The sequence below is a fragment of the Coloeus monedula genome (assembly GCF_965178545.1).
Source record: "Coloeus monedula genome assembly, chromosome: 1".
Lineage (NCBI taxonomy): Eukaryota > Metazoa > Chordata > Aves > Passeriformes > Corvidae > Coloeus > Coloeus monedula.
This window is the reverse complement of record NC_138781.1, coordinates 20,833,119-20,855,767: the sequence shown is the minus strand read 5'-3', so window position 1 is coordinate 20,855,767 and position 22,649 is coordinate 20,833,119. Positions and strand designations below refer to the sequence as shown.

Genomic DNA, 22,649 nt, shown 5'->3' with positions numbered 1-22,649 from the left:
AAAGAGTAAGTACAGCATGAAGACTAAAGTACAGAATCTAGTTCTGCAAAACTGTACTTAAGACTTCATCCTTTACTGATTTGCTTGAAGACACCTTGATGTGCTCCTGACTCTGCAGATAATGGTGCATTGGTAGGGAGCCATACCCTTCCCTGTGTTCATATCTCTCTTGTACGAAGAGTTAGCTACATTTGCTTCTGGCTACTATCAAGTTTAACAAAGTAAAGAGCTAAACCACGATACATTGGTTGGTTGAAATTCTGCTTTTTTTCCCTCATTGCATCACGCATTTAGAAAAATTTCAGCCTGTGGCACACTACAGTCAGTCACAACTTTAACTCCCTGAGTATTGGCTGTGCCATACCATCATGTGCATTTTAGCAAGGCAAAGATACCTGACTTGCTCTTCATTTATGTGTTCTCCAGAACTGTAACAGCATGTTGTTATTGGTATGCTGTATTTACTGTAAATTAACTACAGCAAATGTACCGCACCAACAGCAGCACCCTGCCATGGTTCAGGAAGCATGTGCAACCGTGTAATACCCAAAGCATGATGTTGCTGTATCTGTGTATTACTGTCCTCTCCTTCAGAGACCAGCCACGCGTAATTGCAGGCTGATGTCACCCTATCCCTTTCAAAAACCAGTGGGGATGCTATGTGGCTGGCGATTTTTGTTTCAGTAGCACGACGGAGAAGAGGGAAAGTCTCCCCATCAGTCAAGTGCTAGAATGCCAGCAGTACGACAGGGAACGCTGCGCCCCGCTGCGGGGCTCCCCTGGACACACGCACGGCTCCTTGCGGTGCTGCCGGCAGCCTGATGCGGGGCGTTTCGCTCAGCCCATGGATCTCTCACTAAGCCCCCCATGCCCAAAGGCCACCCCCGCACCGAAGAGTCCCGGGCGGCCGCACCATTGCAGCAGGGCCGGGGCAGCGGCCGGAGCGGGGCGGGGCGGCCCGGACACCCCGCGCCCAGGGCCGGCCCTGCTCGCCCGGGACAAATAAGGAAGTTTCCGCGCTGTGCCCGCCCGCCGCCGCCGGTACCTACAGAGGCCGGGCACGTCCAGCATGCTGGAGATGCCGCGGTCGCACATGTCCACCTCGGGCTGGTTCTTCTCCCTGCTCTCCTCCACGATCTTCTTCAGGGACTTGGACATGGTCTAGGCGGGGCAGAAATGGACACCGTGAGCCGGGCGGCGGGGGAAACCCGCCGGGGGCTCCAAGCGGAACAGCGCCGGGACAGCCCCGTCTCCGAGGGGTCCGAGGGCAGCGAATCCCCCTGTCCGGCGCCGCCGAGGGGCCCCGCCCCGTCCCGTCCCGTCCCGTCCCGTCCCGCCCTGTCCGCCGCGCCCGCCCCAGGCCGGCGGAGCACTGCCCGGGATGCCGGCGGCTCTCCCGGCCCGGGCGGAGGACAGGCCCGGCCTGGCCCTGCCCCGAGGGCACTCACCGCACGGCGCTCCGGTGGGAAGCGGCGGGACGGCGGGCGGATCCCACGGCGGGACAGCGGGCGGGTCCCGGCGGAACCCCGCCCCGCCCCGCCCCGCTCGCCCCGCTCGCCCCCGCGCGCAGGCGCAGCGCAGCCCCGCCCGCACTGACCGGCGGGGGGCGAGCAGCGCCTCGCGGAGCTGGCACGGTCCGGAGGGGTCGGAGCGCTCCGGGTTTGGAAAGGCTGTCGGAGACAAAACACATGATCGCCAAAATAATCCACAGAAAAAAACCCCGGTGCATTTAACCAGCGGTTTCCTTTTCTTCAGGTGCCTTCATGGATTTTCTAGTCGGCTCTAGTAGCAATACCGGTCACAAGGCTGGGTCCGTGTTCTGAGCACTTGTAACTGGCCTCGACAGACCTTGGCGTTGGAGTTACAGCCTTACTGCCCAGAATCTAGTTAAGCATGTAACCTCTTCCATAGAAGTTAAGAAGCTCCTACTTACTGTCATTCAACAGATGCGGAAGTTCAGAGCAATTAATGACTAAATCTATAAAATTACCTAAAGCCAGCTACCCATTTAGAACCACAGCTTTGAATTTTGCATATGCACCCCATGGTGTTACTTAGTAGCCTAAAAATGGTATCCACAGAAACCAAGATGATGAACATTTGCCTAAGCCAGCAAATGAAAAACTTTCTGGAAGCGTGCCTTCAACTTTTCCTTTTTTTTGGAATGTAAGGATTTAATATCAGACTGCAGAATTGTAGCATGTTTATTCCTAACTGGAGTTTCCTACCTTGAGACCTTCCTGAAGTTACTGTCTGCTTTCAGGTCTTTCTTACAAGATACAACTGGAAGAACTTCCTTGTAGCTGGATTTCTCAGCAGAACCTACTGTCACTCAGATACACAGGACAGTGATGTACAGTTCTTTTTTTGTCTGCAGAAACATGAATCTGGATCCCTTTCCTGTCTAAGAAAATGCCCTGACTGCCACCAGTCAGTTGTCCCAAAGACCTAAGTACTAACATGTCTGCTGCTCTTTTTTCATGGCAAATGGTCGCAGGTGTCATTTGGTAGCAAAGGCCCCTGCAGACTAATTGTCTGTAAATGTGGTCCTGCTTCCTTATTCCAATTAACAGCACACGTGACTCTAACAAGACACCCAAAAAACAGTCTTCATGGCTAATGCGAAGCTCACCTCTCTTCTCTCTGCCCCATTTACACAGTGATCAATACATTGCATGTGGCCTAGATATTCACATTCTACCTGTACCATAGAAGTATTTAGTTACTCCCCACTTAATAAACATATTTTCATTACTCCCTTTCATCAGGATTGTGGGGTTTTTCAGCCATCTAGGTAATTTCATTATCCTGTTGTTGTGTAAAGAATTCATCTATTATTCACACCTTTTATGTGACCTTCTCTGGGTCCTGCTTGAGCAAACCTTTTGTCTGAGCATGAATTCAACCCCAGTCAGGTCTGCACTGAATTTGGCAAAGGGGAGTTGCTGTCAAGCCTTCCTTTTAGAGTTTCACAGTGCTTCCTGGACACTGAGTACCAATTGTCCGAGAATATGTGGGAAGGAAGCTACACAAGCCACACTGTCCAAAGGTTCTTGATCATGAAAACTGATTTTTCAGATTGTCCCTTCAGCAGTCATGGAGAGTCATTTCTTGCAGAGGGCCTGTGTCACTGCAGTCACCCAGTCTCCCTCCTCTTATCCCCCTATCTCTTCCCAGTACATGCAGTCATTCCAAAACCCCTTTGGCCCCAGATATCCCTAGCTCCCTCTATACCCCCAGCTGGAGACTGGTCAGCCTGTGCCTAGGGACCAGCCAGTAGAGCCCTCCCCACATGTACAGTGCTTGAGCTCACAGTAGAAGCTTTTTCTATTTAGATCTTGCTGTATCTTATAGCTACTGATTTTTTGATTATGAAACAACTATAAAATATCTTTGCTATCTGTCAGATCTGTTCTAAATCCGTCACTTGGCTTAAATGTTTGCAGAGCAGATGCCTGAGTTCTTTGCAGAGACTGGCATATGCCTTCTGTCCTTAGGACTGCAGGCTAAAGTAGGTGACTATAGGTCGATGGATGGCCATGATTGTGTGGCAGAGATGCAGTTTTCCCTGTGCTGGTCAGAGGAGGGAGAAGTTGCCCCTGCAGTGGTGCTCCAGCCTGCTCCGCCTGGGCAGTGACGGCTGGACCTGCCTCCTGCTGGCTCCTCTCACTGCGCTGGAGATCAGCAAGGGGAGGAGCAGCTCTGATGGCTCCATTGCTTTCGCTGTCCTAGGTACTTCTACTCACCAAGGAAATTTTGTTTTACATTATTATTCTATTTCTATCCCTGCTTTCCCCCTCCAAGAAAAGCTGTGATAATGGGCAACATTAATGCAGGGATAGCATGTCATCAAAACCATACAACAGCAACACGCCCCTGAAAAACCAGTTGTGTAGTGCTGGGCACTGCTACTACAAATGTACAACATTACACTCACTAAGTGTGATAACTGGCAATATTTATTTTTCCAATCATTTCCTTATATAAGCAAACTCCTAGAAGTTGGCCTCTGTTTTTATTATCATTTAATAAACGTTTTATACATTTATTTGTTAATAAACCTGTATTGTTGCAGTTGTTTTGTATTAGGAACAATATAGTCAATCCCATGAATTTTTGTTGCATTTCATTTTAATTAGGACTGAAAAATAATCCTCCAGTTTTAGTTTGGCAGTTGACAAAAAATAATTACACCAAATTTGTTAATTCTGGTGCCTAGGACACGTATCCTGTGTTATTATGGGAAACTGAGACACCTCCTCCTTTGCTTAATGAACCAATTGAAAACTGTTTTTCAGTCAAAATTGCTTTGTAAATTTAACTAAAATTAGCTAATGTTTTAAATTGACCAGCACCATGATTTCTGGCATTTAGCTGTGTATCTTCTGTCTCCTTTACTTCAAGTAACTATAGCCCTAAGAATATCTCATTGTGGTATTTCTCATTTACAAAGAACAGTCTTGCTACATGGGAAAGGCAATTAAAAACGTTGTTACAGACATTTTAGTGCTTATTCTTCAAATCCTGGTCTTTGGAGGGCTTACCATTTATATATGACTGCCTCATAAAATTACTTTTATATAAGAATAAACATCTATAGTAACAAGCAGAAGAAGATTTACATGTAACATAAAACCATGCAGGCTCTAGAAAGTGAAAACCTGCACATTCATTATCCGTGCTTTGCAATTGACAGAGGGAGGTTGTAGCCATGCAGTTATTGCAATACAGACATGCAGCATTCACAACAATGACATTATAAAATAGCAGTGTACACAGACGTAAAAGCAGTGTTGTGAGATGAAGCTATATTTCTTATTAAACACAGATTTTTTTTTCTTTGGAATTGTACACTGCAAAAAGCACATAGAAGTTCCATGGAATAATTCTTTCCAGATCATTTGTTCTGCTTGTTTCTGTGTGCTGTGGGTTCCTTTTAAAGCGTTTTAAATTACTTCTTACCTTCCAAGACAGAAACATGGCTTAATAGAAGCTCTCTTCTTTAAGGACCTCCACTTTAATACTTCTGCAGTTGGTATTTTTGTTGTTGCTCCTCATATAAATTAGAGGACAGCAGTAGGTTACTTTGTTTCTTTATTCCTTTGTTCCTTTTTTTTTTTAAAGAATGGGTTTGATAATTTACTCTAATTTTAGACTTTGACTATTTTTGGTGGGAGTCAGTTTGGCTAGATCAATTGAACCTTGTACCAGTAGCTTCATTCAGCAGTCTTCATGAGCACAAATTCTCTACTGGACCTCTTTTTTTCTCTAAATAACCTCATGCATTTTACTCATTTGTCAATAAAATTACGCATAGGTACTGAGTACTTCCAACATTTAAAAATGCGCCAAGCATTAGTTAGTTATTGCTGGATTTAAAAAAAAACCTTAAAAATTTCTCTTCCTCCCATTCATAGTGCTCTTTAGTCTTTTCTTCTGCAGGATTCCAATGATTTTTTAAATTTGATGATACGACAGAAGATCTTGCCAACAGCAAGTATTTACTGTATAAAAAAATGTCCAGAAGCATTTAATTGCTTTGAGGTGAAACATGCTTTTTCTCTTCATGAAATCAGTCTTTTTGAAGTATAGATTTCAGCAAACTCACCAATTTAACAGAGTTCCCCATGAGATCCTAAGGGCAGAGGTTGTGTTACCAGAATGGCCTCAGGCATGTGAAGGTGCCCAGAGCACATCTCCATACCAGTCCCTAAGTCAGCAGGAGACCAACCTCAGTGCGGTGAGCTCAGGGACTGCCGTGTCCTCGGGCAGCTTGGTGTCCTTAAACTGTGTGAGGTGGCGCTGACACCAGCCTTGAAGAGCCACTAATGAACTTCATTCATTAAAACCACATGCAGGTTTCTGTTTGCCATTTTATGCTCCGTCACACCTGCAAAAAGGCTGAGGTTTAACCTGAGAACGCATTTCTGACGGGGCTGATCCACTTTTAGCAGGAGCAATGAACGTACCACAGAACACTGCCTGCAGTGGCAGGGAGCTGTTTGGGGGGACATATCCTTCCCTTTCACATGTGGCTTCCAGCTGAGCTGTGCTCCGGGCTGGTGAAATGCAGAAAATGACAACATTCTTGCCAAGCTGATTCATGCCCAAAATCTGATGCTTCCACTTCCAGCCACCCAGCAGCAAGTGACAGCATCCAGATCTTGAGGGGATTCTCTGCCAACTGCAGATTTGGTGCACCAACTGCACCAAATCCATGGTGACTCATAGGAAGGTCAGAGTCACAATGGACGTTCATAAAGCCTGTGATGCCGCGTTCCACAGGGGACAAATACAGTCCTCCTTATCTCTGCAGGCAAACCACTCAATCCATGCTTGATTGTACCTGGAGTTCCTTACACATTGCTGTCCGTAGAATTTATTTTGTGGCTTTATGTCCAGACAGTTCAGATGTTTCTTTATTGCTTGCTGTCACCTGTAGGGAGTTTCAATAAACTATATGGACAAAGATTGCATCATCCTTTGACTGCAAATACCACATCAGTTTGAGTGGACCTGTACATAGACTCAGTTTTTCTTAATCCTTGGACCATTATAAAATGCTGGCTTACATCTCATTCTGTTGGCCAGTGGGACTTCACAGGTTTCTCTTTTTCTAACTTACCACCAGAGGATTTTGAGTTGTATTTTATAGTTTGTCCTTTTTGTCGGCTTTGTTTTTTCTACATTTTATCTTAATCAGAGTATCTGCTTGCTCAGCTGTAATAAAGTTTTGTATGTTTGTGGAATGATGGCTTTTTCGGCATTCACTGGGAAATCTTCAAAGTGTTCCTAGATTTTGTTAAAACTGCCACTTACACTTTAATATAATTTCACAATTATTACTGGAATGATCAAATTAAGGAATTGTTTTCACTGTGAGTGACTCCTTGTAATAGTTGTGAAGGAAGAATTCTCATAAGGCCATGTTCCTTTGCTGCTGTCCAAATTTCTCTTGTCTGTCCATTACAGCTGACATTCAGGAAATGAATTGGTCATTTGTTCTGGATTGTGACAAAAAATGTTTCATGGTGGGAATCAGTGTTCTCTGTATACCCTGTCAACAACATCTTTTATGTATGATGTATGTTAGCCTGGGGAAGGGAAAAACTAATTGTAGTCAAAGGTCAATTGATATTTTGATGTCTGCCCTATTCCAAAGTTATATCTGTTTCATAAATGCCTACAATTTGACTAGAAGAGTGACATAGTTACTAAAAGTCTCAAAAGTATTTTATATTCAGTCATAAAATAGACTTTGAAGCTTGAAAATGTAATTCAACAAGTATAACTACAGGTATCTGAATATATTGAACATAGGGCTCTGATTCTGACGTTACTTCTTAATGTGGTTAAGATTTAGAACCATATCATGTCCTTGCTATGTTAAACTTCAGTGAATGCTCAAGTACTGATTCAGCTGGGTTCTTATACCCAATGCACAGTATTACTGAAAGTTCTTCAGCACAGTTATCTGTTTAAGTGGTTGTAGGACAGGGACCATTTTTTAGCAAATTCTGATTTGATCTAATTTGAATAAAACTTAAGCCGATATTTTCAGAGATGCTTGGGACAAAACCACATAACTCTAGAGAACTAATTAAAGATGGCTTCATGTCTTCTGTCCTCTTATTAACTTAATGTGTAAGTTTTATCCTGGGTAATTCACTTTTTATAGCATTAATTGTGAAACTTTGAAATTATGTAGAAGAATATAAATAATATGTTGCAAAAGCTCTTTTTCCCAGTTGGGTAGGTAATAGTTTATTTTCAGTAAAATGGGAGACCAAGGGGTTTTTTGACAGAATTCCAAATTCATAATAGCTACATTTACAGTAACTTTTAAAAGACCTTCTTTCAGCTGCAATTATCATCACTGGACTTCAAACCTCCTTTATGATCTAGAGTCTCTTCAGTATAGCATGGAATGGTAATATATTTCTCATAAACAGTGTTTTAGCTCGTCCAGCTTAACTGGAATCCTGATGGTAAAGTCACATATTCAGCATGAAATTTTATATAGACTTGATGAGATGTAGCAGTAAATGGAGCAATGTTTGTATCCTAAAATGAAAGACAAGAAAAATGAAAAGCTTTATAGAACATCAAGATCCTTTGAAAGAGACAGAGAGTTAAAACTGAGGCACAAATTGGACCATAGATTGACAGTGATCTCAGGTCTGTTCTAGTTACTGCTTCTGTGTTTCTCCCTCAGGCTATTGCAAATATTTAAATCACAAATACAACGAAGTACGGAGCAAACTTGTTTGATGCCTCCCACTAGATGTCACTGTACGGTCTGAGTTGGAAGGCTTCTAAGGTGCCACACTTGCCTTATGCCTCGCTTCCACTCATCTATGTGGAATTCCTGCCAGAATTAGGGAAATGGTCTTGTACACGAAACAGTAAAAATTCCTTTTAACCACTTCTGGGATCACAGAGGGAAGGCAATACATACCGTGCCACAGTAGGGCCCGGCAGGGGGATGGCTGGCATCTGGCCCGTTGTAGAGGATCAGATAGTTGCTGCTGCAATCCCCTGGGTCATCGATGCTGATGAAATCAAAGTTCACTGTGACAATTCGTCCCTGGGGCGCAGTAATGGCCCACTCGCAGTCAGTGTTGTTGTGGTAAGTTGCTGGGTACCGGGGACTGGCAAATGAGCCAGTGGTGCCATATAATGTTCCACCGCATCCTGGAAGCAGACACTGTTAGTTGGCCTAGAAGGCTTAGTTTCACAGGGTAATACATGATGTAGTGCATTAGTACAGTATTAGTAGTAGCACTGAAAAACAGAGAGACTGAGCTGTGACAACTAATGTGGCTAAGAACACTAGTAAGTAAGAGATAAAACTGAGGCTCTAGAATATGCAATGTACATTAGACCATCACTGAATATTAAAAACCACTCCCCCCCCCCCCACAAATTCTTTGAAATAGGAACTGAAATTTTAAGTCTGTGCCTTAATCAGTTCAGTTCCCAGCTACTCAACTGGAGATGAATTCGCTGTGACTGTTTTTAGGCATGAAAAGTAGTGAATCCTCATCAGATAGAAAAATATAGAGAACAGCTCAGAGAAATTAGTCATATTAAGTAAATCAAAGTCCATTTATATCAAAATTCAATCTTCAACAGTGGGCAGAAGCAGATGACCTGGGAAAAATGCAAGTTTATAGAGCAATAATGTGCAGGTCATGCCCCAGATTAACCTCAGTCTCCAAGAATTTTCAGCTTACTGCTCCTGGAGATGGCATCTTTCTACTTAATAATGTTTATCAGATGTCTTCCATTGAACTTGTGTGTGTAGCCCTTGAATCCATGTAAATTTGTAGCATGCTGTGGGAAGGAGTGCCACAATTTAACTGCATATTGTATCAAGAACTGGTTTGCTTAGTTTGTTTTGAACCTATGAGCTCCTGGCTTTATATGATGGCTGCTAGTTCTTCTACGGGAAAAGTCAGTGAACAGGTGATCACTATTTATGATCCAATATCACTCAATTTTATAGACTTCAGTAGTTTCTTAACCAGATTAAAAAGTCTCAGCATACCTCATACAGAAGCCTTTTTAATCTTGAGCCCTTTGTTAATCCTGATTTTTTATAAGGGGAAGAGACCAGAACTGTGCACATGATTCAATTTGTGTGTGTACTATGGATTTATACAGTGGCTGTCTATTTCTTCTCTGTTCCTTTCCCAATAATTTCTATCACTATGCCAGTCTATTTGACGCTTAGTCAACTTTGTTTTCATGAAACTGTTTTACCCCAAAGATCTTCTTGTTGAGTACTTAAAGTCAACTCAGTGCCCATATTTTTGCAAGTAAAGTTAGGATTGTCTTTTTTTTGACCACATTCTTTGTTGACACTTTCCTACACTGAGCTTTATCTGCCTTTCCATCACTGGGTCACTAAGTACTGTATGGTTATTCTGCAGTGCTTCTTATCTGGCCACGAGCTTTTCTACCTCCAGTAACTCCATGTCATGAAGAAACTATTACCCAGCTGTTCACTGCCATTTCATAAGCCATTCATGAATGTGTCCATGACATAGTCACTACACAGCATTATAGGTAGTTTATTTTCTTGGGGCAACTTCATGTCCTCTTCAGGCTTAGCTGTGCCTAGCTTCTAGGGCATATCACAACTGGACTATCGGAGCAAGGTGAGTCACCACCACCACCACCACTCTGTAGATCCCAAGGTAGATGTTCCTGATATTTTCCAGCCCCTCAGTGAAAGAAGGAGGTCTTCATCTTAAGTGGATTGTATCATCTGAGGTTTCTAAAGTCTATATTAGGGAGAGGGAATTGCTTCCATCTCATGAAATGAATCTTGCCCCACTGGTCTTGAGAAGCAACTACATCTCTCCAGTGACTGAGTAGGGTGGACTGTGGGAGCTAGGGAAGGTCTAAAGTAGTGATGAGGCAGGGTCCAAAAAGAGTTGAATTCCACATTGCTGCATTTTCCTTCTATGTAGCATTATTTTGTAGCTACAGCCTTACCACTTGAAGATGAAGTCCAAGTAATTTCATATCCATCATGAGCCCCTGAAAAATCGCTCTTGAAACGAAGGTAGACAACATGGTTTTGGGGGAAGATGGGACTGGGCACAGTGTTTCCACAGAACCTGCCAAGTAGGGGTGATTGCACATCACTCCCATTTCTGACCTTCAGGAGACACAAAAAATACTGTCAACATTAACTTCCTATGCCAGTTATACACCAGCACCATTCTTCACAGTTACAAACACAGCACAAACTAAGTAGTGACTTGCATGCATTCTATAGCTGTCATTTTAATACTGGTTTTTTTCCTACCACATATTCTTGTGTAGAAGGAAAAAGAGACCATTAACTGGTCTGAGTTTTGTAAGTAATTGCACAGAACAAGTATCATCAGAAACAGGCAGCTAAGTGTTATAATGTGGTGTTTCTCCTGACTGAAAAAAATTAACTAGTAGCTAAGATGTCCTTATGCAATTCAAGCCCATGTTTTGCTTTTCATAAGAAATGTTAATATTCCAGAGGAAAAGATTGATTCTTTACCCTGCAGACTACTCTTTTCCCCAGTCACATTAAGACACAGATCATATTACATAGCTCAGATTTAATCTGATTTTTTTTTCTGTTCTCCAATAATGCTGGTACTTAGATCCATTTCTTGAGACAGTAAAGAGGATATGAAAGGAGAGCTAAATAATGATTTTGCCACAGACGTCTGGCTTTTGTTATCTGACCAGTGAACAGGGAAACCTGCAAGAGTGAGGATTGTGTAGGAGGAAGATACCCTTTTCACTGACACGAAGTACTTTTGCAAGTATCTTACAGTTGTCACTAGAGCTTGTTGGTTTCAGGTTTGTTTTTGGGGGTTTTTTTCATTGCTTTTTTAGGAAAAAATCTTTCTAGAGAAAAATATCAACCAGGTGGAATCTACTGCTGCAACAAACCCACTCAGATTTATGGCTTTCTGTTCATGCATGGATGTTAATATCAAACACAAGCTATTCCAGATGACTTTGTTAACTGGGTAACCTCAACAAGAGCTAGGTAAAGATGAGTTAGCTGATAATGAAACTATTTATTCACTGGGTTTGTACTTACTAGGGTGTATTGTTTAACCTCTTACTATAGCATCTGAGTATTTTTCACCATAAAATTGTAGCAATAAATTAGTTCCTAATTCAGTCAGTTGAACTCAGACTTGATCCAAACTTATTAATATCCTTTGAATTCAGTAGATTTTTACACAGGCTCACAAAATATGTATACTTGCAAGATACCTCTAGGAAATCACGTGAACACTGGATGCTGTCTTCCAAACTGAAATAATGGAAAAAGAGAGATATTGTGTGATTTGGGGGAGCTCGAAGAATGATAGAACAATCCATATTATTGGGGTGAGGACCAGGCCAGCCAGGGCTCTTCAGGTAACCAAATGTCTGATTGTACTCTCTGCTGCAACCTTGAGACAGAAAACCAGAAACATATAAGGATTTCAGATCTCTGTATTGCTTTTCAATGTATGAAATAAACAAAGAGAACAGTAGATAGATTTTTTTGGGGCATTTTTTCAGGCTTACCTGTAGCTTGATAGGAAAATCGGACTCCATTGTTAATCATATATTCATCTGACTTGAAAGTCACAATGGCAGTGCGATCGTAAGAATAAAATTCAGGGACTGGAAACGTTTCTGTGCCACAGAATCTATGGGCTGACCCTTGACTCTGCTGGAATTTAATACATCACAAGTTACTTAATGATATAATTCAGTTTTATATTTACTTAAGGTAAATAAATCTCTCAACACTTTATATACCAGTTATAAAATTGCATTTTAAAGTTCTCATGGAAATCACTTAATAATATCTCAACATTTCGTGTGGAATTAGTATTAGAAACAAATATAATATAACAGGTATTCTCATGCCAAAATGAGAAATGATGAAAGAAGGTTTAAAATAGTGTAATATGAGGGATATAAATAGTTGGGGTTTTTTTGTGGTGTTTTTAAAAACACTCTTCCTGGCATGAATATTCATTTTTATTATGGTTCTTGGATGAGAGGAAGCACAAAACTTGCTGTGGGACAGTATTTTCTGGGTGTTAAGTTTGGCAGCACTGTTACTTGGTGCAACTGTGAAAAACTGTGTAACACTTGCCCATTTCTAACTCCATGTGTGCAGAGAGTGCCTCTGTGAGGTCTGTGTACAGTTATCCCACCTTAACTGGGGCACGGTGAGTAATGCTTTGGATGTGCCCCTCACAAAGAATCATCAATGAATATATTACCAAACAGTAGATTTCTTTTCTCTTTCCAAACAGTAAAGGGAGCTGAATGGGAATGGGGAATAGTATCCCCTGTAAATTTCTTACTGTTGGTGAATCCTGGAGTTCTAGGTAGTTCTGAGAGCAGTCCTGGCTGGAATGGAGGTGGAAGGCCTCTACCACCACCCTGACTTGCTGTTGTGGAGGGGCATCAATGACCCAAGTGCAGAGGGTAAACGGTGGATATTCATTTGGAAAATTAGGAGATGTTGCAGTCAGGGATGTAGAAGTTGCATTATAGATTCCTCCACACAGGCCTGTGTAAAACAGTAGCAAATGCATCGTAGAGTGAAAACTGGGGAAACTATTTTTTGAGAAAAACGCAAATGGAGTTGAGTTTTGGATGGTATACTTTTGTATTTACCTTTGAGTCTCTGGAAGGAAAACAAAAAGCAAAATACATGCTAATGGTGTCACCAATTTATATGCATACATATATATATGTATACTTACGATCCACTGTGGTGTAGGTGGCATTGAAACCCGCCCTTTCCACAGAATTGTCTGTGTGAAATTTCACCGTCAAGGAATTATGGGTAGAAAGAAAAGGAGCTGGCACTGTAGATCCACAGAATGTTCCAACTAAATTGGCATTTTCATTATCTCCATCGTAAAGCTGAAAGAAGCAAAATATATAACTAATAGTTTAGGCACAACAAACAAATAAAGGAAAATAAAATTCTCTGACCCCTCCTTACATTACAATTTCGTTTACTTGAAAGCCCAGTATGTGCTCTTGTGCTTTAATAGGATGTTCTTGATTACCATAATTATTCACTGCCATATTAACTAATTCTGTTGGACAGGGTAAATCTCATTATGGAACATTCTGGTGCTGTCACAGCAAATCTATCAAAAAATGATTACATTTTAATTTGGCATTCTCATTTCTTTATTATATGTAAACTCAAAGTGCTTTTCAGTGAGAAGATTGATTTTATTCATCAAAATGTAGAATGAATTAATTGAGTATCTCAAATGTTCAACAGGATCTATAACATTCCTTGATGGAGTTTATTTAGCAGGATTCTGCTATTTGATGTTTTGTATGCTCATCTCCAAGAAAATAGCTTCTACAGGTGAGCACTAAGCACCAAGACTTTTGATGAAAAAAAATATGAAAAATTTTATTAATTTAAGTCCTTTCAAGCAATTGTGTATGATAATGAATCTGCAAGTTTACTCTGAAGTTTTGCTTTACATGTGTTTGGGTTTTGTTTTGTTTCTATTCTGTGAAATAAATACTCATTAAATGAGCAGTCTGAGACCAGAAGTGTGTGTAATGTTAAAACTCTTACTGGTTTCCAAAAAGACAGGATGACATCTGGAGTTGTAATCTAACCCAATGAAAATATTTAATTATGTTAAGCAATTTAATTTCTTCTTAAGATAATTTTCTGTTAGTTAAATTAGCCTCATGGAGAACATAATGGATTGTATCTCACTGATACTTTCTTGTTAAAATATGCAGCTCTCTTACTTTGACATAATCATATCGGCAAATCTGAGCAGACTGTGCTTCAAGCTCAAATGAAGTGAAGGTGAGGTTGATCAGTTTGTTTACAGGTGCAGTTATGATCCATACACAGTCCAGATTTTTCTCATATCTTCTGGTCACATTGGAAACTGGAGGGCCAAAGGTAGAAGCTGAAGTTGACAAGTAACCACCACAGCCATTCTGAGGTCCTGTTGAAGAAGCAGAAGCTTTTTAACAGCAATTCCTGACATTTATTTAATCTTCAACTCTTTAATATTAAGCCAGCAGCTTTTTATCTGTGCTACAGTATTTTATTGTCCTGTCTTGCAAGGACTATCTGAGCGATTAAAAGACTTTCAACACAAAGAGAGACATGAATCACAATTAGATTTCATAGAGTGATTTAAGAAAGTCTCTTGACTTCTGTTGAATATAAAAACAGTATTTACTTTGAAAATGTAGCGATAGAAATTTTTAAGAGGAACTGTAAGAAGACAGAGGGCAGCAATGAAACAGAAAAGCATTGGTCTGAAGACCTTTGAACGGGATTCTTGCTGGCCGCTGAGAATATTTAGTCAGTAGGGGGCACTGAGCTGTTGGCTTTGAAAATGTGATATAAAATCAAGTTGCTTGTTTTGGCAATAAAACCGCATCCTAGGGGGATTGAATTTGGCAGCCTGACACTGTATTCACGAATCTAGCTAAAAGGGACTTACTTCTGGAAGCGTTTTGCTTGGTGGGAACTTACAGCCCCTCTGAAATGCAGGCTGCTTTTAATTTGGTTCCCACAGACAGGGCTAAGTCCTTGACTTATTTACTGTGAAAATTTGAACCCTATAAAGTCAGTCACATTGAAAGAAATTACCTTTGGGGAAAAGCAATTATTTGTCACATTGAATTACAAGCAAGCAAAAAACACAGATTATCTGACAAGCTTTTTTTTTTTTTTTTTTTTTTTTTTTTTTAAATAGTTTGATTTCCAGAGGTTGGACTGGGTTAGTAAATGTGCTCATCAATTCATTTATTTCCTTCCCCAGTCTCTATGAAGTCTCCTGGCCACTTACTTAACTCAGGAATTTAAATAAAATCTTGTTTATACTCTTGCTTTGGGGTCTGAGGAAAGAGTTTTTGTAAATTGCACAGAGCAGAGGAGTAACTGCAAGCAGCCTTTTTCTTCTGCAGCAAATCCATTTATGAGCATTCAATAACAAACGAAGCTACAGCTGTGGCTAAGCAACACAAGCAGGGGTTCAGAATTTCATCTGCATGTGTAAAATATGCCTGTCTGGCACATTCAGTGACTTAACCTTGACATGCTGATACATTTCCAGACATATAAAACTGTACCTTACTTGAGCTACAGTGTTACAAAAGATCTTTCTGGTGAGAAATCAGCATCCAAGATCAGGATTGCATCAGTAACCCGGGGCTTGCAAGACTGTTGTGGTTAAAGCAGATTGACTAAGGCTGAAAGTCATCCTGCTCTACCAACCAAAGCCAGAAAACCCCACCCTGTAAAGCAGTTTGCTTAAACCCAAAATCCTAGTAACATTAGATTTCAGCTTTTGCTATAGCTAAAAATGAACAGAAGAAACCTATTACAAAGTGAAAAAGTCAGGAATTAATAGCCCAGTTTTGTGGGCATTTAATGAAGTCAGAAATTTGGAAAAGTGTTAGCATTCATACCAGTGTCACTGCAGAAGGCAAGAACAGCAGGGGAAATGGAGCAATAAATCACATTCTCACAAATAGTCTAGGAAGGAGGAAAATGTCAGACAGGAGGGTGCCTGGGCCCTAAGAGTGCAGTTTCACCCTTCTGTGTGATTTATTTCATTCCCCTGAAACAATCTTATTGGGGCTGTTTCCTGCCAGCATTTTTGGACAATGTCTGCTAAAGATAACATTAAACATATAAACGCCATAGATCATAGTCTGACCATCCAGCCCTGCAATATTGAGTCTGGACTGATATATGGGTCAGACTCTAACAAAGCTCCCCTTCCTCTTTTTCAAAGGTAGAATTGCAGACATGCCAGTCAGACCATGGCAACACGAGTCAGGGAATTGCCACAGAGCCATGTGACAAGAAGGCTCTCAGTGCTGCAGGATCATCCTTTTTTTTTTTAATATTATATGTCTGGACTTTGCAGTGGTGAAATTCACTGCTAACTGTGCAGCTATGAACACAGCTCTAATGACAAAAAATTCATATGTGGGTAGGCTCTGTGTGTACAGCATATGAAAAGGACCTGACAGAGTGAGAAGCAGGCCAAATCCTCCTTATCAGAAGAGTAATTCCAACTAATATAGTATAGCCAGCAATATCATCTAAGGGGACATAAATAACTAAAAGTGTGATTTATAGTTAATAAACATGATGTTTCACAATGCCTGGCCTGCCCAGCTGGGGTAGAGTCAGATGCTTACAGGACAGTACATTATAAGTAACAGCTAGATTGGAAGCTGACCGGATATCAAGTAGTCCTGCATCAAGCCACATAAAGAGCAGTCCTAGTTGAAAAATCCATCTCTCTTGGTGCTTTTCAGTACTGATTAATGTAACATCTGATTGCAGGCACTAGAAGTTACACAATAGTGAAACTGTGTAGATGAAGGTAACACCCACAAGTAAATGAAGAACCAACTGCTTAACAGGAGGGAACTAAGAGAAACGCTATCTCACTGCATTTTAGCCAAGACAAAACGCATTGCTTTAAAAAATCAGCACCACTTCTGAGCAGAAGGCCAAAGAGTAGCCATCCAGCCTCCATATGATTTATAATGGAAAGATATTCATCACTGCCTAACACAGCCAGAAACAAATGTAGCTAAAATCTAGGCAAAATCTGGGGCTGAGAAGTCTGTTAATTTGTAGAACAGACTCTTTTATATTAAAAGCTAAACTTGATTAGGATAGTGAGAAATGTACCTCATAGAACAATTTGTATGTCAGCAGATGGACCAACTACATGGCTGACTGTCTTGTTTTAGTCTTTGCTTTCTTATTTGAAATAAAAATCATAAGGTCATCATAAATCAGATGGCAATTTTGTTCTCATAAACAGCTTGCCAGAGAACACAAATTGTCAGAACTAGGGCACACACTGTCATCTGTAATTGCTTTTGGTGGGAAGCATTAATGAAACTGAAAGGCTCAAGGACCATTCAGAAAAGAAGGAATTGAAGGTTCCCTATGGCAAATAAAAATCATTACAGCAGAGACCAAGAAAATGTTTCTCTGTTAAGAGTTATCCCCTCTAGATATGGAATAAAGATGAAGATAAATCTTTGAAGCTTCCTGCCTTTGAAGTACAGCCACGGTTCATTTATACAGGTATGGGTGCAATGAAAGGGTAACCTACTGAATCTATCAGAATCAACTAAACCACTGACATTTCAAAAGACAACAAAGCAGTTTTGCTGTCTTTCCCTTCTTTTACAAATGAGCACCCTATACAGCTACTAGAAGGCTGCAAAGTTAAAGAAATGGTCTCGTTCTGCTCGATAGTAATGAAAATTCCCTCCAAGACTTCTGACTCTCTTTTGGTTTCACTTAGAAGCATCCCTCTAGACTTCTCTCTGATCTGAACTAAAGATGGGTATAAGCAAAAATTAGTGCAGTTAAGACTAATTCTTCTTTCTTGATGGGTCTTATTTCCAGTGCATGGGAGTGGCTGGACTTACTGTGGCTAATAATTACCTCATACCTTATCTGGATCATGGCTTCAAGCAGTAAGGCTCAGAAGGACAGGGTGGAGTGGGGAATTGTATTCTGCTTTGTCTTGTGGCTGATACTGAAGGTTGGTAAACCTTCTGAAGCTGATCTGTTCCTGTGTTTGGCAATCACTGCACCAACATTGTGATTTTGTGTGGCTGCAGGCCCTATCCACAGAGCCTGCAACATTTCAGGAGACCTCTGAAAGCACAAGGCCCTTTAGAGTCCTTAGACTAGCTGTTATGAAGAAATGTTTTTTGACTGGTTTGATGGCCTGGCAATGGCAGGCAGTGACATTTAGGACTGTAAAGCCCCAGTATCCTGCTTTAGCTGGATTTCACAAATGCAGTCAGAGGGAATTTGTATCCTTAAGGTTTTTTGGACTGATACCAAGAATAACGGTCCAGACATGCTCTGTCCCAAGCCTGCAAAACTGTGATCTATGTCCTATCCATCTCCTTGATCCTTGTCTGGGAGACCAAAGGCTGATGTGCAGTTTTGCCTAATTCCAATATTTAGTAATACTGAAGTAGTGTTCATATTTGGCACCACAGCTGCTTAAGCCTTTGCAGATCCCTCTTGTGATGTGAATGAGAAAGGTCTCCTCACGTCTTTTTTGTATGAACCAGAGGACAGATTTTCAGCTGAAGAAGTCATTGACTTCAGTCAAGCTAAGACAATTCATGCCAGCAGAGTTCACCCACAGTTTTTTGAAGTTCCATTAATCTGAATATCCCATCAACTTTTAACCACTTAGTCACTACAAAGATATGTAATTACTGTGTCAGAAAATAAGTTTTCACCTCAATTTTTCAGATCAGACAGAAATTTCTCATTTGAATGTCTGCCTTTCTTCTTATCTGTCCAATTTGAGCATGCAAGTCCTTTCTACTTATTTTGCTTTGGAAGAAGAAATCCTTCACTGGAGTTATCAAGCACTGTTTGGATGCAATCCTACGCAATGTTGTCTAGGATGACCCTGCCTGAGCAGGGAGTTTGGAGCAGATGACCCACTGTGGTCCTTTCCAACATCACCCATTCTGTCACCCTGTGATTAATTAACTGACATTTCTGAGAGGCATTCGTAGACAATCCCTTAGCTCAACAGTTGTATTCTTTTCAAAGACACCAAAGAGATGTATTCCAACACCACAGATGCTTTCTAAATTTAGTGAGATTTCAAGCTGAGGGATATTTTTATATTTGAGCCCCAAAATACATTTAGAAACAGTCTGGGAGTTGTGACTTATGATCATATAATCTGATCCTGTCACAGATGTTCTTATTTCCATAGACTATAATAAGATCAAGAAAAGATATTATTAGCCACAATTTATTCACTTATTTTAATACCTAAAGCTAATCATAAGTTATCCATGACAGTATAATGAAATGTCTAATACTAATGGGTAATATATTTGGCAAAAATTGTGTGAACTGAAAGCCCAAAGAAATTTCTGCCAGAAGACTTGTTACATTTAGACAATTTACTTCTCAACTAGACCCTCTGCAGCACCAGGTTCCAAGTTCAGGTTGGGCACCCTGAAATACACCCCTGGAAACCGGTCCTAATGGAGTGTGAAATCTCTGCAAGTCACTGTTGCTTTTCCAAAGACATGAGAAAACACAACAGCATTCACATGCCACAGTCAAGGACACATGCTTCTAAGATTTTTTTGTTGGAGGAAGAAAAATTTTCAGGATTCAGCTGTGCTGAGTCCTTTCCCCATTACAGGCCACAACTGCTGTTATCAATGCAGGTGCCTGGTGCCACCTACAGCAGGTACCAACATTAATTAAATAAACCAGTGCAGTGAACTACTTCTGGTAGTATGAGAATTTAGATATGACACACAAAAGGACACCCACCCCTGGCCTATGCAACAGAATATCCAAAACTATATTTTACACCTTATATTGCTCATTTGGAATTGTGGGGGGCTTTTTCAGCAAGTCTGAACAAGCCCAAAAGAAATCTGCAGCAACTGTGCATGCTGAACAATGCTGAAAATGTACACTTAGAAACCGAACATAGAGTAAGCCATAGTTTCAGTCTGCAGGACAGAACACAAACTAGAACTAAATGAGGCAATTTTTTTTGTTGATACAATAAAATAGCATAAAATGCTGTGAAAATTCCACTGGACCAAATTTTTAAAATGTAAACTGTAATTTCATTAGGAGAGAGAGTAAACCTGTTAGTGACAGGCATTTAGTATTCAATTCCACACAGGAAATAAGTAATTCAATACACAGCAAACAGAATAAGAGAAGGCAGATACCTCTGGGTGATTTATCAGGTAAATTACAGATCATCTTATCAAGAAGAAAAGCATGTAGATTATAATCTATTTCTATTAGATGCAAACTAGATTATTTATGGAAATTAGCTATTAATGCATTTTTCTGGTATATAAGGGAAGATTAATTTTTCCAGCTATTTTTCTTCTAAACTATACTTGCTTATGATTATTTTTCTTATGTAAAATTATCACTATTCATTTAATAGAAACGATGATTTGTGTAAGAAGAATGGAGAGGTCCTTGAGGGAAAAGCTGAGCAAACTAAGGACAATGTAGAGGATGGGGTGTTTCAGGAATTAACATTCCAACAGCCTAATGGTTGCCAAAGGTTTAGGAGACATTTCTTCTGCCCTAGAGCCAACAACACTGGTATTCTCATTGTGGCTGCCCTATTCTTCTTGCCTGTCTATATCTGTTGGGTTTTCTTTGTTTAGTGTTTAAATCATAATTTTTTTTGTGACTTTAGATAGTTGCTTTATTCTGCCTGTGCAGTGCCTTTTGCAGGGGAATCATGGCCCATGAGCTCAAAAGCCCCAAAATAATGCAAACTAGGGACCACAGTGGTATTAATCCAGTACACAGTGCTCATCTTTTACAGCATATAAACTTGAATTTCTCCTGCATGCTAACAAAAGATAGTATAAAAAAGGGAGAGGAAAAAGCTGGTCACAGCTTGAAGTCAAGCAGAATTTAGGGCAGTTGAGAAAAGGCAGGTAGTCTTCCTCCCTTCCTCTATCCCACCTTCTCCACTGTCCCAGCTGTTGCAGTTTTACCTGTATTGTGTGAATAAAGCTCAGGAAGAGTCGCCTTCTGACTCAACCCACTTATCTAACCATGTGCAACACTTTGCTGCTTGTAAATTCATGTGAATTCCTTAGAAAGCCTCAGTGAGCAGACCTGAATTGCAGAAGACCCCTTGATCGTTCTCTGATGGTTTAGAATGTGAAGTATTTTTCTTTGCTGAGACAATGGAGCTATGTGCACAAGCAGAGAGCTTTCAAGGAGAAATGATTTCCTGTTAACAAAGTCACAGCTACATCTCCCAACAGACATTGCTGACTCTTTAAAACAAGAAATAAATCCAAATCTTTATGTCTTCTTAGCTTTTGTATCGTAAGCCTCAGAAGGATCACAAATTGAGGTAAGAGGGTCATGCCATTAGTGAATGGAAATGTGTAGAAGCCCCATTTATCACCAAACTCCTATCTGTGCTATTACATCAGGGATGGCAGAGGTATGTGCAGGCTCTGTCCCTTCCAGCCAGGGTCAGCTGAAAAACTCAGGTCTTCCCTTAGAGCTCGAGAGATAATCAGGAGATCTTTGGCCAAGTCACAAGCTCAGTACACGCAGATCTCATTCTTTGAAGAAAGATCTTAGCTTTCCTTCCTTTACAGGGACATCTCATGTAACCAAATGCCTTAAGCTGATATTGATTTCTCTCTTCTTATCCTTTTATTGATTGTCTAGAGGAGCACATGCTCGCTGTGGAAAAGGGGTATAATTCTCATTTTATGGACTGAAAACAAAGGCAGAAAAAAGGTCAGTGGTAACTAAGGTAAGAGGAGTCTGTCTTTCCACAGATCTAACACTTGGAGTGGGCTGGGATCTTCCAGTCAGCCCAGCTCACCAGCTCTGCCTGAGAGTACACCCAAGTATTCAAAAAATGAGGCTGATAAGTGCTCAAACTTAGCAGCAGAAGTAGTGAAAAGATAAACGCTCTGAACCACATCACACCGTGATGATGAGGCTGTATGTTCTACTGCCTCAAACACACTCAAACAGCAGGTTATGACAAAGAATGCTGCCTGTGAAATTTGCACTTTTTATTGCACAGTGTATGGAGTAGCATGGGGAAAGAAAAGATATTTGACAAGAAAGGTGAGACATTGCTGAATGGTCAAATTAACACTATTTCATACTTTCTTTTAGTCTCTTTTTTCTGTCTAGTAAGGGGACTTTGAATATTCTGTTGGAGGCAGGATCAGTGATGGAAACAAATTGTTTTAATAAAAACAGGGAAGGTTTTCTACAAAAATTTCAGGGTTTAACTCTTTGTGTGCCTGGATAACCCTAGATTTTGGCAGTATTCCTAAAAGAAGCCTCATCAGGAAAGAAATTGGAAGAGCTTGTGGGGAAAGGATACAGTTTAGTTTGCTACAAACAGAAACAATGTACTGTTTCTGTTTGCTTCTTTCCAATATTCATATATCAGGGTCACTCACAACATGAAACAGAGAGCAATAATTACGTTATCCAGTTGTGTTTCCCTGGGGCAACTAGAGAATAATGTGCTCCTTGTCATCCAACAGAGAATGAGGCCTCTTGT

General features: G+C 40.7%; 2 protein-coding genes across 2 annotated transcripts in view; both read right to left on the bottom strand.

The window, feature by feature from the left end:
- The window catches only part of RSU1 (Ras suppressor protein 1), a 103,714-nt gene extending 102,223 nt beyond the window's left edge, over nt 1-1,491 (bottom strand). The window contains exons 1-2 of the mRNA XM_082294789.1: nt 1,449-1,491; nt 1,050-1,161 (exon numbers count right to left, since the gene is read on the bottom strand). Coding sequence (XP_082150915.1) covers nt 1,050-1,158 — 109 coding nt within the window. The 5' untranslated portion in view covers nt 1,159-1,161; nt 1,449-1,491. The remainder of the gene's footprint in view (nt 1-1,049; nt 1,162-1,448) is intronic.
- Nucleotides 1,492-7,941: 6,450 nt separating this feature from the next.
- The window catches only part of CUBN (cubilin), a gene marked incomplete at its 5' end in the record, with an annotated part of 143,441 nt that continues 128,733 nt past the window's right edge, over nt 7,942-22,649 (bottom strand). The window contains 8 exons of the mRNA XM_082298647.1: nt 7,942-8,064; nt 8,459-8,694; nt 10,504-10,669; nt 11,782-11,963; nt 12,082-12,229; nt 12,876-13,084; nt 13,281-13,443; nt 14,308-14,513. Of these exons, the coding sequence (XP_082154773.1) occupies nt 7,957-8,064; nt 8,459-8,694; nt 10,504-10,669; nt 11,782-11,963; nt 12,082-12,229; nt 12,876-13,084; nt 13,281-13,443; nt 14,308-14,513 (1,418 nt within the window). The 3' untranslated portion in view covers nt 7,942-7,956. The remainder of the gene's footprint in view (nt 8,065-8,458; nt 8,695-10,503; nt 10,670-11,781; nt 11,964-12,081; nt 12,230-12,875; nt 13,085-13,280; nt 13,444-14,307; nt 14,514-22,649) is intronic.